This window comes from Cebus imitator, unplaced genomic scaffold (genome assembly GCF_001604975.1).
Source record: "Cebus imitator isolate Cc_AM_T3 unplaced genomic scaffold, Cebus_imitator-1.0 Scaffold18, whole genome shotgun sequence".
Classification (NCBI taxonomy): Eukaryota; Metazoa; Chordata; class Mammalia; order Primates; family Cebidae; genus Cebus; species Cebus imitator.
The window spans coordinates 18,552,847-18,567,058 of NW_016107333.1; the positions used below are offsets into that span (position 1 = coordinate 18,552,847).

Sequence of the window (14,212 nt, forward strand, 5' to 3'; positions counted from 1 at the left end):
TATGTATTGAAAAGCAAGCTTCATTTTCTAAAGCCCAACAAATGCTCAGCTGAAAAGCTGTGAGACCATCTCAGATCCCTAAGGCATCATGACATCCACAGGCATGAATGGCGTGGGACTGATGGTGTGTGTGTGTGATGTTTCTGTATGTTCTGTACAGACATCTCAGCCTGTGAGCTCATTCACATACCCCTGACTACTTTAATCTAAGCAGCTGTGCCAGGAGGACTGACCATAATAGGTTACTGAACAGAGGAAAACAGTTTTTACAAAGAGAAAAAACATTGGCCATCACATTTTCAGTTGTTACTCGTTTGTCCACTCCCTGTACAGGCACCTCATTGGCAGTAACCTGCAGTGTTCACTCTAAGAGCCACTTCATTGACAGTCACTTCACCTGGGCCAGGTCTAATTGTCCCCATTTCACTAATCATGTCCATGGATTAGGTAAATATTGGGTGTGTGGTCCCTCTGTGCCAAGCACTGTCCTAGGCCCAAAGGATTCAACTATGAATAACAGAAGTATTCCTTGTCCTCAGGAGGGTTATATTCAGGGCGCTCCTTGTCCCAAGATAGAAGATAAAACCCCATTTCAGCCTGAACTGCCAGAAAGTTAGATTTTTTGGAGCAATATTAGAGAGCGCCTCCCACTACTGATGGGCCCTAGCCTTCCTACCCCTGGGAAATTCAGCATCACACCAGCCTCTGAGAACATTGCAGTTGACACCAGTTTGATTTTGATAATATCTTGATGAGTTCATAAACGTATAATATTTATAACCCTTGAATATTTACACTTCAGGTCAAAAAGACTCTGAATGAAAGTATGATAAATGAATTACAACTTTACATCCATCTGCAATTTGAAAACAATTCTCCAGAGTGCAAGTTTACTCCAGTTAGAGGATAAAGTTGAGCTGCTATTTTTGTCAGTTATATAAAAACAACAACAGCAAAAATAAAAACCAACAAAAGATTGTTGGTTTTTCCCTTTCTCAATAGTATACTAGTATAAGGAAAGTTTATACTAGTGTGAGTATGTAATATTTCCAATACTAGTATAAGGAAAGTTTAGCCACAAAGCACAAAGTTTTAACATATCTGTCAACATTCCTAAACTATAAAAACTTAAATGCCAGGCAGTCCAGAACAACCCTGTATGAGAAAGATATGGGTAAGTAATTGGCCACTTTACTAATTTAAACTAGCTTGGCTCATATTTTCTCACTTTCCTTCTACAACTGACCTCTTCTTGTGGAAAGTGACTTCCAAAGAGACATCTCCTAATTGGTTTTTCATGTCTCTTTGGCCAGAGGCATAGACCAAAATCTGTTGGATGGTTATCAGGGTGTGAAGTCCTAGTTTTACTTCCCTACGTTCTGGGTTGATAAAAAGCCCCAAAGGAGGGAAAGGCCTTGGGCCAAAGAACACAGCTCTTTGAAAAAGCTTAGCCAGTCACCCACCCAGATTGCAATCTCACATCTTTTGGCTCCCTTCACCTCCACCGCCACCAACTTTTGCTTTTGTCTGGATGACCGAGAACATTCCTTCTTCTCCGTTATAATTTTTTCTCCATGAAACAGCCACAATGATCTTTGAAAACTTAAATCAAAGTGGTTTCCCAGTGTTCCTAGAATAGAGTCCACTGCACACTCTGATTTCTGCTCACTTTCTCAGCCTCTTCTGATGGCACTCTTCCCTGCTTAACACACCTCAGCCCCTCTGCTCTCCTTTCTCTCCCTCAACATACCAGGCAGCTTTCCAGCTCAGGGCCTTTGCACCCAGAGCACTCATCCTGTGCTCTTTCCCCAGCCCTTGCTTCTCCTCTTTAGGTCTTAGCTCACATGTTACCTCCACAGAGAAGGCTTTCCTCGACCTCTCGAGCAAAGGAGTATGTAGCCACCACCCCCCTCCCCCATAACTGTTTCTCTCATTACTTTATCTTCAGAACACTCATTATTGTGAGTTTATCCTTCCTTTTATTTACATTTATTTATTCATTTTTTGAGATGGAGTCTTGCTCTTGTTGCCCAGGCTAGGTGCAATGGCATGATCTCAGCTCACTGCAACCTCCGTCTCCCGGGTTCAAATGATTCTTCTGCCTTAGCCTCCCCAGTAGCTGGCATTGCAGGTGCCCGCCACCATGCCTTGCTAATTTTTGTGTTTTAGTAAAGATGAGGTTTCACCATGTTGTCTAGGCTGGTCTTGAACTCCTGAGCTCAGATGATCTGCCTACCTCGGACTCCCAAAGTGCTGGGATTACAGGCATGAGCCACCACTCCCGGCCTATCTTTCCTTTTAAACTTGTTTTTGCCTATCTTCTTTAACATTTTTGTAGAATGTAAATGTGATTTGTACCTCTCTTGTTTACAGCTGTGTCTCCCGCTGACGTGAATGCCATACACAATGGGATGTTTGTTGAATAAATACGTGCACTTGTAAGGGCCTGACCTATTGCTGAGGAATGTCCCAAATCATAAACTCTGTCCAGGTCCATGCATTCTAAGTTCCAACTCAATTTAAACTGTGGGAGCCTTGAATATACTTTTCAATTTAGTTTCTTTTTTCTGTTTCAGTCCTCTCTAATAAATAGTGACATTATCTTTGTGAAGTTGCATGCCCCATGGGAAGTCCTTGGAAGATATGCAGAACAAATGAATGTAAGAATGCCTTTCAGGTAGGTGGAAATGTATTTTATTCCACTCTCTCTGCTGCTTCACTATAAATCTAATGTTCTCCTTTCTCAGAACAAATAAAACTGAAATGCAGATCAGAAGGCCATTAGAGGAGGGAATCCTTCAAATGTTTAGGATATGCAAATAAGTCTTTGGGGCCAATAATGATTTCATGGCTTTTTATGAAAAATTCTGGCTAATTCCATTCTTAGCAGGTAGATATTTCCAGGGCCTGTAATAAAGAAGCATTTTCCAACTGGCATTTTAATTTCCAAAGTGCCATTTTTAGAAGTCCAATATACAGCTGCTTTGAGCAGCCAGACCTCAGGCAGCAGTTCACAGGGGCATACTTTCATGTTCCTTGCTGACCAGTCCCTTCCAGAAAAACATTAAAGCGTACTTCTGTAGATACAAGTGCAATAAATTTCATGATAATGCGATCTTCTTTCTTCTAAAAAAAAGAAAACCTATTTTTTAATTTAAAAAAGTTATAAATACTATGAAAACACAAATATTGATATTTGTTCCAAGGAGAATAGAAAACACTTTGTATTCCTTAGTTATTTAAAAGGATTAATTTACCTTCATTTCACAAGGATATTTTTATTTTCCCTATGGATTATGGAAAAGTGATCTGCATTTGCTATACAGAAATATTAAACGTGAACTTACAAACGTCAAGATATGTGGGGATTTTATAATGGAATCTGCTGAAGAGGTGGATGGATGTAGCCCCGAGGACAATTCTGAAGGGACTCAAAGAATGATGTACTTTTGATTTGCAATTTGCCAGTAAGACCACATTAGGTGACAGAAATTAGGCAAATTGGTACCAGCTCTACAGTCTATATCTTAATGAACTGTGGAAAGTTGGGGAGACAAAGAACATTTATAGAGACAGACAGAAGGGTTAGGGACACGTTTAGAGGAGGGCAATTTCCATTCATAGGCCTGTAATATATCTCCCTGGTGCATCTTAGCTTCTTTGTTTATTGGCCTGTGTGTCCTAATACCGAGTCAAAATAGGGGCTGGGATTTCTAGCATCTGTTTTCTGGAAGCTAAATTCTCAAAACAATATAAATATAGTTCTGATTTTATGATTTATTTTTGTATTTAGCTGTTAAAAAGAAAATCTGAGAGCTCAAGGATTTAAAAAGGGAATACATATGTATATCCACTAGGGAGAGATAAGGAATATCAATTTAGATCCCATTGAAGATGGGATTATACTATTATACTATTATACTATTATAATCAAAGCCAAGTATTTATCAATGATATAATAAGTATCTTCTGTGAATTAATACCATATTGTACCTAAGAACAAAAAGAGAAAGAAAGAAAACCCTACAAAATATGTCCAGATAGAAATTTATACCCCCTCAGCATAAATAAATTTCACAAAACCTGCTGCCAGAACATACTTTTGTAACAACCCAGCGAGATTATAGAAACTTGAGCATGTGAATGCAGAGCAAATGCTCTTACTACCTGCAAGGATTTTATATCTGAAGGGCCTCATGGATAGCACTTCTGCATGCCTGCTACACAGCAGAAATGTGCTGCCTCCAAGCAGCATTAACACTTTTTTAATGCAGTGTTGAGCGACTGTGAACTAAGCAATGAAATGAAAATGAATGTGAACAATAATCTTCTTTTTGGCTATAGGAATTCCTGCAGGACCATTTTAGAAGAAAATATTGGAAGATGTGACACTAACTGACCTCATTAATGCTGTTATCACTTTACCTACTAAGCATGGCTTCATGTATTGCAACCTGATGAATTTAAAATTTTTGCTATTATTTTGTCCACAGCTTCAGACAAATTAGTCTAGGGAGATACATACATTTCCAAAGGAGGAATTCTCCCACTACATCATTTTAACAAAATGTACAAACACCACTTTGGCTGAATTTAAATACCCAAAGAATCTTACTTATATTCACAATTTTCTGTAGACTGTAACTTCTGAATCCCAAATTTAGTCTCCATGGATTTTTATCACTATAATGTTTTAAAGAAGATACTGCAATATGTTTCTTATGAGAAATTATAGTAAAACTTGCTTCTTAAATACCTATATGTACATGGATTTTTTTAAACTAATAGACTTTGTAGAGAAATTTTTAGGTTAATAGAAAATTGAGAAGATAATAGAGCTTTCCAATATACCCCTTCTCCCCCAGCTTACAGTCACCTTATTATTAATATCTTGCATTGGTGTGATATATTTGTTAAAATTGGTGGACCAATATTGATACATTAACTAAAGTCCACAGTTTACTCTAGGGTTGACTCTGTGTGTGTGCAGTCCTATGGGTTTTGACAAAGGCGTATCACGTATGCGCCATTGCAGCATCATACAGAATAGTTGCACTGCCCGAAAAGTCTCCTGTGCTTCACCTGCATTCCTTTTCCCCCTGACCTGTACCTCTGGCAACCACTGTTCTTTTTATTATCTCTATAGTTTTGCCTATCAATATGTTTCAAAGCTTTCACAAATATGCAAAAAATGTTGTGGTATAAACTTACCATTTACAGAAGTCAGGGAGTTCAGTAACAGTTGAGGATATAAATAAAAAGCATGCATTTTGTTATTACTTTATTTAGTTTCGGTTGAAGCCTGAAATATGGAAAGGGAGATTGCATTTTAATTAAAGAATCTAATACACGCATTCTCCATTCAAACTACACCAAGAATTTTCATTTTTAACATTTTTGAAGGTAGATATATAGCAATCTGACAGAAAAAAAGTCTAATTTTTTAAATTTCCAGAACTCCTTGATTTTACCTGTTTAATTCACCTACAATCAGGGCCAGTGGTTAGCCAGTGTGCCCCAGGGTGGTTATATACAGCTGGGTGTTGATGCTGACAAGTGAGTGTCCTTCCCATATTGATTATGAAATATATATATATGTATATTTATATTACTCCTTCTATATCATGAGAGAAGTGTCCTGTGTAAATTTAAAGTGCTATATAAGTATTAGTTAATATAATAGCATGCCCATTAAATTATGTATGTTGCTCTCTGATCCATCTTTGCATTTCCCTGGAAAAGAAAGCTGACCTCAGCTGAAGCTGTGCAAATACCAATCACTGCAAATTATCACACAGCACATGCTTTGTAAGCAAGGAGCAACCATTAAAAAAAAATTATGGTAATGGGTAGCGGAAGAAATATCAATGAAAACTGTTTCATAAGACTTTATGCCTCAAAAACGCATGCCCTGTGTTCCCACTGCATTTCTCACTGTTAATCTCTTTTTAGTTTTTTCTTCTTCACCTCTTACAGGCTTCTATCTTCAATCTCCTTTCCTTCCTTGCTAGTTCAAACTGTAACTGACGATGGGTTTTCTTCTCGACTGGCTTCATTTTTGCTGTTCTTCCAGGAGAAAAATCTATTACCTGCCCCGCCGGTACAAGTTCATGAGCAGGTTAGTAGCACACTCTGTCCCGATGGTGTTTGTCTTTCTGCTGGCCCATGTGCTCCAACAATGACAAGGAGCTATAAGCTGGGGAAGGTGAGCCTGTGTCACATGGGAAAGCTGGCTGCCACGCACATTCTAAAAGCAGCTTGTTTCTGATTAGCCGGGAAAAGCAAAAAACAAAGATGAAAACTGAGTCTTCCCTGTGACTTTTCCCACCTTGGGAGGATGCCGTTCATCTGCAAGTGTGCTGGGCTATTGATTTTTAGCTCAATCTTTATTATTATTATTATTATTATTATTATTTCAATAGTTTTTGGGAAACAGGTGGATTTTGGTTACATGGATAAGTTCTTTAGTGGTGATTTCTGAGATTTTGATGCACCCGTCACCTGAACAGTATGCTCTGTACCCAATGTGTAGTCTTTTATCCCTTACCCTCCTCTTTTTAGCCCATTCTATTAGATAAATTATCAAAAATTCCAACATCTTTGGCCTAGATGTTATTTTTTTCTCTTTCTTTCTTTCTTTCTTTCTTTCTTTTTTCTTTTCTTTTTTCTTTTGACGGAGTCTTGCTGTGTCACCCAGGCTTGAGTACAGTGCTGCAATCTCGGCTAACTGCAACTTCTGCCTCCTGGGTTCGAGCAATTCTTCTGCCTCTGCCTCCCGAGTAGCTGGGATCACAGATGCCTACTGCCACGCCCAGCTAATTTTTCTATTTTAGTAGAGACAGGGTTTCACCATATTGGGCAGGCTGGTCTCAAACTCCTGATGTCAGGTGATCTGCCCGCCTCGGCCTCCCAGAGTGTTGAGATTACAGGGTGAGCCACCATGCCTGGCCAATGTTTTGTTTTTTTTTTTCTACAAAAATTCCTCCCTCCACTATGTGTAATTTGAAAGCTTGAAGTGCAGATAGCCATCCTCTAAAAAAGCTGCTGGCTACTTGATTTCATGAATGGGGTCCTCCTATGTTAGTAATATTTTGTTAATAACACATGCAGATGTATAACCTCACTCAGGTGCCAATGCTACCCTCTTTTCTGCCAAAGAAAAAAATCCCAGCTTGTTTTTCCTTGTTGTATTTTGAGGAGCTAGGGAGAAGGGGAATGCATCAATGATGATGTCCTGTAATTTGATTCTGTTGTGATCATTGGAGAATCTAATTTCAAAATCTTAATTGATCTTATGTTTTCATTCACCTTGAGCTGAACTGATGGTTAAACTGGGAAACTGGTAAATTCCTATGAAAATCTTAGTTAGTTCAACTCTACGAAATTTAGTATTTCGGTCCCTCTGTTTAAATGCTATGTGGAGTGATAGATAAAAGAGTAGTTGATACATTTTGGTGGGTTTACTCAAATGCATATGCACTCAATAAAGTACACTGTGAGAACTGACCTCCAAAGAAATGAAAATGTTGTTTCTCAAAAGTTGCCTGTAAGCAAGTTATTGGCAGTTCTTTCATTAAGCAGTTGACATGGCATTTGGATTCAACATGATTTCAATTGCTTCCTTGTCACATTATAATCATCTGTGAAATCCTGACACAACAGTTTAGCTTATATTAATAGTTCTCAAACTCCAGCCAGCATCAGAATCACCTGGAGGCCTTGTTAAGCCACAGATTTCTAGGCTGCAACCCCAGAGTTTCTTGTCCAGTAGTTCTGCAGTGGGGATGGAGAATTTCCACTTCTGATGGATTCCCAGCTGCAGCTAATGCTGCTGGTCATGGGACCATGTTTTGGAAACCATTGGTCTGTATGATAGACCAAGCTCCATCTTCCCATTAAGTTTAGGATTTGACTGACTATGGGAGGAGAAAACAAAAACCAAAATCAAAGAGAACCTGAAGGAAACACAGCAAGGTGAAGAGATGTTTCTCCCAACTTTGATGGCTAAGTGGAAATATCAAGTTTGTACATGACGTTGTTTCAATCTGTTCAGTGAAATATAGTCTAGATTCTAAAAATAATGTAGGCTGGGGAGAAGTCTTATTCTTGTCTGGACTTGCCAATTCAGCAAAGTCAGTATGTGTAAGACAGAGCACACTGGGATCATAAAACCTATGCTGGCACTTGATGACTTTGGGCAAGTTACTTCACTTATCTGAGCCTGAGTTTTTCATGTTTATAAAATGGTATTAATTTCTACCCTATATTGTTTATGTGCCTGGCATGTAGCTGATGTGCATAAATAGTATCTGTTAGTAATTGTTACATGTAATATTTAGAAGCATACCCTTATGCAAAGACATATATCTGCTAACATGTCTGCAAATACATAAGGGTATCCTTATATTCTTTCCTTCGTGCTTCTGAATTTGTTATCCATCTCTAAGTCTCTCCTTTCTTCTGTCCTCTAGCAACTAGTCTACTAACTCTGTTCTGATTTTATCTGCCAAGTAGTCATTTTCTCCATTTATATTCTCTATACAGGCATTGGCTCTACTTCCCACACAGTCACCTAATTTAAAACCTAAGGGTCCAGGTGTGGTGGCATACACCTGTAGTCCCAGATACTTGAGAGTCTGAGGCAGGAGGATCACTTAAGTCAAGGTGTTCAAGCCTAGCCTGGGCAACACAGTGACACCCCCATCTCTAAAAGTGGAATTAAAATAAAATAAAAAACCTAAGGGTCATTTTGGTTGTTTTACCTGCTCATCTAGTCAGTTTCTCAAATTCTGCAGGTGTAGATGAATATTTCTAAAAGTTCATATATTACCCTTCATTTCCACAGCCATTAACTTAGCTGAGCTCCCATCACCTCTTGCCTAAACATCAGTTTATCTTCCTGCCTCTTTTCTGACCCCTTCCAAACTCTCTTCATCTTTTAAGTAGCAAATCTGATTATTGTCACTTGATGGCTACCATAGAGTGATCACAATAAGGTTAAAAGCCTTAGCTTAATTACAGCCCTCCATAAACTGTCCTCAGGCATCTCTTCCCTCCCACCACTCTTTGCTCCATCTGTATTGAACGACTTACTCATTGTTTCCAAACACATATTGTGCTCATGTGGGTTTATGTGCTTTTGCATATAGTGGTCCTTCTGGAAGATCCTTTCCTTTCTTTTTCACCAAGATGATGCTGCTCAGTCCTCAAAACTCAGTTCACATTTTTACCTTTTGCCCTGGTCAAATGACCTCTTTTATGCTTTTCCATTGGGATCCTATGGCCCCATCACCCTGCATTATAATCTATGATGTAGGTGTGTAGCTCCCTACTTGGGTGGTATTTGAAGGCAAGGATGGCTCATTCAATTGTGTATTTCTAGCATTCTGTATTTCCATTACCAAGCACACAGATAGAATGAATGAACAAATGAATCTCTACATGCGTGTGTGAGAATTGGAGTAGGGAGAAAGGAAATCAAAAAGAAAAGAAGCATAGAAAAAACAGGTCTGCCTAAAGTATCAGACACAGCCTCTGATGAAAACATTTGCTCAAACAATGGGTGTGGGATGGATAATGAGGGCTTAAAAGAAAACAGTGATAAAAGGAACTATAGAATCTCAAAGTTTTATGGAATATTAAATGCCATCAAGTCCAACCAGTCATCAGTGTTAAACTTCCACTTTCTTGTCAGCCAGTCTATGTTTGAACATCTCTGGAGACAGTAAGCCTATCCCTAGCCTATCTGTGGGCAGCTGTGACTTTTACAAAGTTATTTCTTAAAATAAGCTATAATCTCTGTCTCTTTGGCTTTCACTCTTTTATTGGAGTTCTGCCCCCTGGATAGATAAAAAATAATATTCAGAGCAAAAAGGCAAAGCATGTGAGAAAGATTGTGAAATTACAGGCAAAAGGGCTTAGCATTTAGCAGCTATTTGGAAATTCAGAGTTGAGGAGAATGAAGTTCTGACACCTAAGAGCTAGGGAAAACATTGTTGGAGGTAAAAGAAGACTAGAAATCGAGAGGAGATACAGGTGTGGTGAGGAAGTTGACTTTTAAAAATTTAATTCTGTATTATAACTTACAGTAGATTGTTGAGGTATTGGTGTCCTAAAGGCCTTTGAAACTGATGGCAAAGCAGTTGAAGAGAGTGGTAATGCTGGAGAATCCAGCGTGAGAGTGGGATTAATAATTGCCACAATCACGCTTTTAATCTCATCCTGGGAAGTTCCTGGTTAAGGTCAATAGCACAGAAACCATGACCTTAGCCAGGGGAGTGTGTGGAATTTCCCAGGATGAGATTAAAAAGGGTGATTGTGGCAATTATTTTGAAAATCTGCATTAATGGGATTGGGGAAGACCTGAGGAGAATTAAAAAGAACAATTAGAGAAGTAGAAGGAGGATGAAGAGAAAGTAGTGTCAAAGGCACCAAGAATGAGATTCTACAAGGAGGGCTGTGCTTTAGCTTCTGATGATCAACCAGAGATGAGAATCAATTCTGGATATTTAGAAATTTAGATAGTCTCTGTAACAGCAGTCTCCATGGAGTGGTGGTTCTCAAATGTGCATCAGGATCATTTGGAGAGCTTTCAAAAACATGGATCACTGGCCCATACCCAGGGTTTCTGATTCAGTAGGTCTGTGGTGGGGCTTGATAATTTGCACTTCTATCAAGATTCTAAGTGACGCCTATGCTGATGTTACTGATGCTGGGCCACATGCTGAGAACCATCAGTACAGAGTAGAGGGTAATGGAGACCAAATTACAGCCAGTGGAGGAAGGACAAGGTCTGGATGAATCAGAGGCAATGAGGGTTCACTGCTACCTTGATAAGTTTCATGGTAGAGGAAGAAGAAAGAGGGGACAGGATTTAAAACAAGAGCCAAGGGAAGGAAAGCAGAGGAGACTATGACCTTGTGACCCATCACATGTTCTCCATGTGTGCAGAGGAGAGGTTTTGAGTGAATAAGAGCTTGAGAAATCCTCCTTTCTAAAGTTGAAAGAACAGCTTGCAAAGCACTAGTCTTTGGCTTAAAAACATTGATGCTACTTCTAGTGCACAAATCACAACCACAGAAAAATTTAGGCATTGGAAGATACTAGAATACTCTGGGCCAAACTAAAGGAAAAAGAAATTCCAACTAAGGTAGTTGATTCAGAATGGCCTCTTAAAATAGGCTTCATTGCATACCGCATAGAATTAAGTCTTTGATATAACTGACATGTGTGACTTTCTGAAGCCCAGCGTATGGTGTACATTTTAAAATCCACATAGTCAGAAAATTTTGCATCTTAATTCTTCATTTCACCTCAGAACAGACTGATTTAGATGGTGGAGAGTGTCTTTTTCTTTGCAGCGGCTCTGATATTCTAAATTGAAGGGCATATATATAACTTGCCATCTAGTAGTACACCAATAATGAAACACTGACCTCTAATATTCTAAAATTCCCCTGTCATATCAAATATGGATATTTAGGTTAGCTTGTAGTTTCATTTATATAAGTGATACTGAATTTTATTAATCCATGAAAGCATCTCTGAAACAAACCTGTTTCCTAAGAATAAACAAATTAATATATCTAAGGTTTCTGAGCAGGCAGAGAAATAAAGCAGTTTTTCATAAATATCCATATTTTAAAAATCACTCAACTCCCGTAAAGCACACTCATGCAGTTCAGACTTGTATTTTTGGAGTTAATGCTCTTTTTATCCATGTACTTGGTCTATTAAATGCTGCTTTCATTCTTATCTTTGGACAGGCTTATAGCCATTATAAATTGCCTATCCAATAAAAAGGAGGAATTTATCATCTTTTGGCTGCCCTTTTTTTTTTTCCTTCACAAAATATTACAAATATAGTCTGTGGAAGATATGATTACAAAGTAACAAATCTGATTATTATGGGTGGCTTGTAGCTGGAGTCTCATTACTACTCCTTCCCTCCACCCCCCCCCCCATACACATTCTGCCTAACTTGATCCTGGGTGAGGCTTGACAGGGTGAATGCTGGACCCTATTGCATTATACGTTCAGTACAGTCACAAGTTATCAGATGAGCATACAGGCAAAAGGACAAAATGGCTTGTGTATTTTCATCCTCTTTTAAAAAAACAAATACACATAAATGTTCCAAGCCTTTGGACTCTTCTGTAAAGTATTTAGGATGCTCCAAATAATAGCCCTGTGACCTAGAAGAATCACACTGGCTTTCTAAGATCTGTAACTCCTATCTAGGTAGAGGCTTGGAAATCCTGAGAGTTGGCTCTAAGAAAAGGAAAAAGAAATCCATGCCTCCTGCTGTCTATTATCAGTCCAGGAGGGCATCATTTAATGCAATGTAGGGCTGTGTGAGGAAGGAAGGGGGGGAGAGAGGAAGAAAAGAGAGCTCATCTGTAGGTTCCCTGTGGGCATATCATCACTGATAATGTAATCTGTTAGAAACATGTTGCTATCATTATGATATTCTTTACTGGGGAAAAGTAGGTGTCTTCAAAGTAGGCCTGCTTCATTTAATTCAGTCTGATTAGGTTGTCATCAGTGTACATTCTTTCCTGGGTTATTAGTGGCTCGAGGGAAACAACCTTTCTTCTGCTTCCTCAGGGTATGCCTACAGGATCTAGGTTGGCACTCTATACATTGTAGGCAACTTATAAAGGTTAGCATGTTGGGAGCAAGATCCTTTGTACATATGTGACCTTTTCCTTAATCATCACCTCTCCTAAGTTGGATAGGATTATCTCCCCTTTAGAGCTGAGGGAACTGAGGGTCAAAGAGATCAAGCGAAACCTTCCCAAGACCAACCTTGGGAAGCCATGGCAAGGTGGCAAGTCTCTGTTCATTTGCTTATACTGCATTGTCAGGTCTTCCCAGGTACCCGGAACCTCACCTATCATGAATCAGCATGGGGAAGCCTGAACTTACCATCAGAACAATTTTCTATAAAAATAACTCACCTTGTAGTCCAGATATTAACTTGACATGTTAAAGCCAGAAATGCCCAAGTGTCTGATCCATTTTCCCTTTATTGATTTGCCTGTGTAGTCTGTAAGAATGCTTTTGCTCGGTAAATGGCAAAAATGGAACAAAGTGACAATATACCCAACCAAAATCAATGCTAAATTATTAAGCCCATGTTTTCTCTTTTCTATTTCCCGTTGGTGGAGACTTTATTAAGTAAGCTTCACTCCAATACTGAAGAGACAAATGGGATGCTTTCTGGTTAGTTGGTTTCCAGACTTTAACATATTTAAGTAAATTTCAGGGTTAACTGTTTAAGGATGTTTGTTAGGTGCAATGTGGGAACACAGACCTCAATCTACAAGAGGGAATAATAGATTTTGAACTTTTATTGGGAAAAGAGTGATCTACGTAAAAGTTCATCATTATTGTCACCATAATTTTCTTCATACTAGAAACATTCACTCAGTCGAGCCCTTTGTATATCCAAGGCATTGTGTAAACCCTTGATATCCATGATCGTGTTTAATCCTTACCATTGCCTTATCCTGTGGATGCTGTTAGCTCATAGAGGTTTAGCTATTTGCCCAGCAAGATCTATAAAACTGAAATGTGAATCGGCTTCCAGCTGACTCCAAAGTCTGTCATTGAATACTAAAGGTTATATATCATTGTATACTAAAGGTTACCTATCGTTGTATACTAAAGGTTATTGTTAATTCAAGTTTGAATTAATCACATAAGTGACATAATCAAGGTATTATCACCCAAATCACCCACAACATGTAGTATCTAAAGAACATCTGGTTGATCATTATTTTAGAGATGAGAGCACTAAGGTTAGCTAAGAATAAAAGGCTTTGTCCCAGGCCACACTGATGTATGACCACAGAATCAAGAGTCCAGCCTGAGTCTTAGCTTTCCAGCCTAGTGGCTTTTGCACTATGTGCTTCTGTCTTGCATGATTGAAGGGGGCCCTAAGTGAAGTCTGAGTATGGCCAGTTTGGAGACAGGAGTGTGTTTGTGGAAGAGCAGACTAGGGGAGCACTCACTCATGATCCTGCCACAGAGAGAAAGACTCTTGTTCCTAGAGCCACCTAACTGGGAGGTGAGAACAGCATGTGGAATGGCTTACCAGTGGGAGCCTGGCTAGCTGTTGCTGGGTCTTGAGGAGAAGATCAGACCAAGAGTGGTGTAGGTGTATTAGTTTCCTACTGTTGTCATAACACGTTGCCACAAACTTAACAGC

The 14,212-nt window shown here is 39.0% G+C and overlaps 1 protein-coding gene across 5 annotated transcripts in view; it reads left to right on the forward strand.

The window, feature by feature from the left end:
• Nucleotides 1-14,212, forward strand: part of ANO4 (anoctamin 4) — a 324,230-nt gene that overhangs the window by 171,450 nt on the left and 138,568 nt on the right. For 3 of the 5 annotated variants that reach the window (XM_017516529.2, XM_037734202.1, XM_017516537.2), the window contains 2 exons: nucleotides 2,577-2,677; nucleotides 6,074-6,118. In XM_017516529.2, coding sequence (XP_017372018.1) covers nucleotides 2,577-2,677; nucleotides 6,074-6,118 — 146 coding nt within the window. Of the gene's footprint in view, nucleotides 1-2,576; nucleotides 2,678-6,011; nucleotides 6,119-14,212 lie in introns of all 5 variants that reach the window. The other 2 variants (XM_037734207.1, XM_017516545.2) reach the window with 1 other exon arrangement.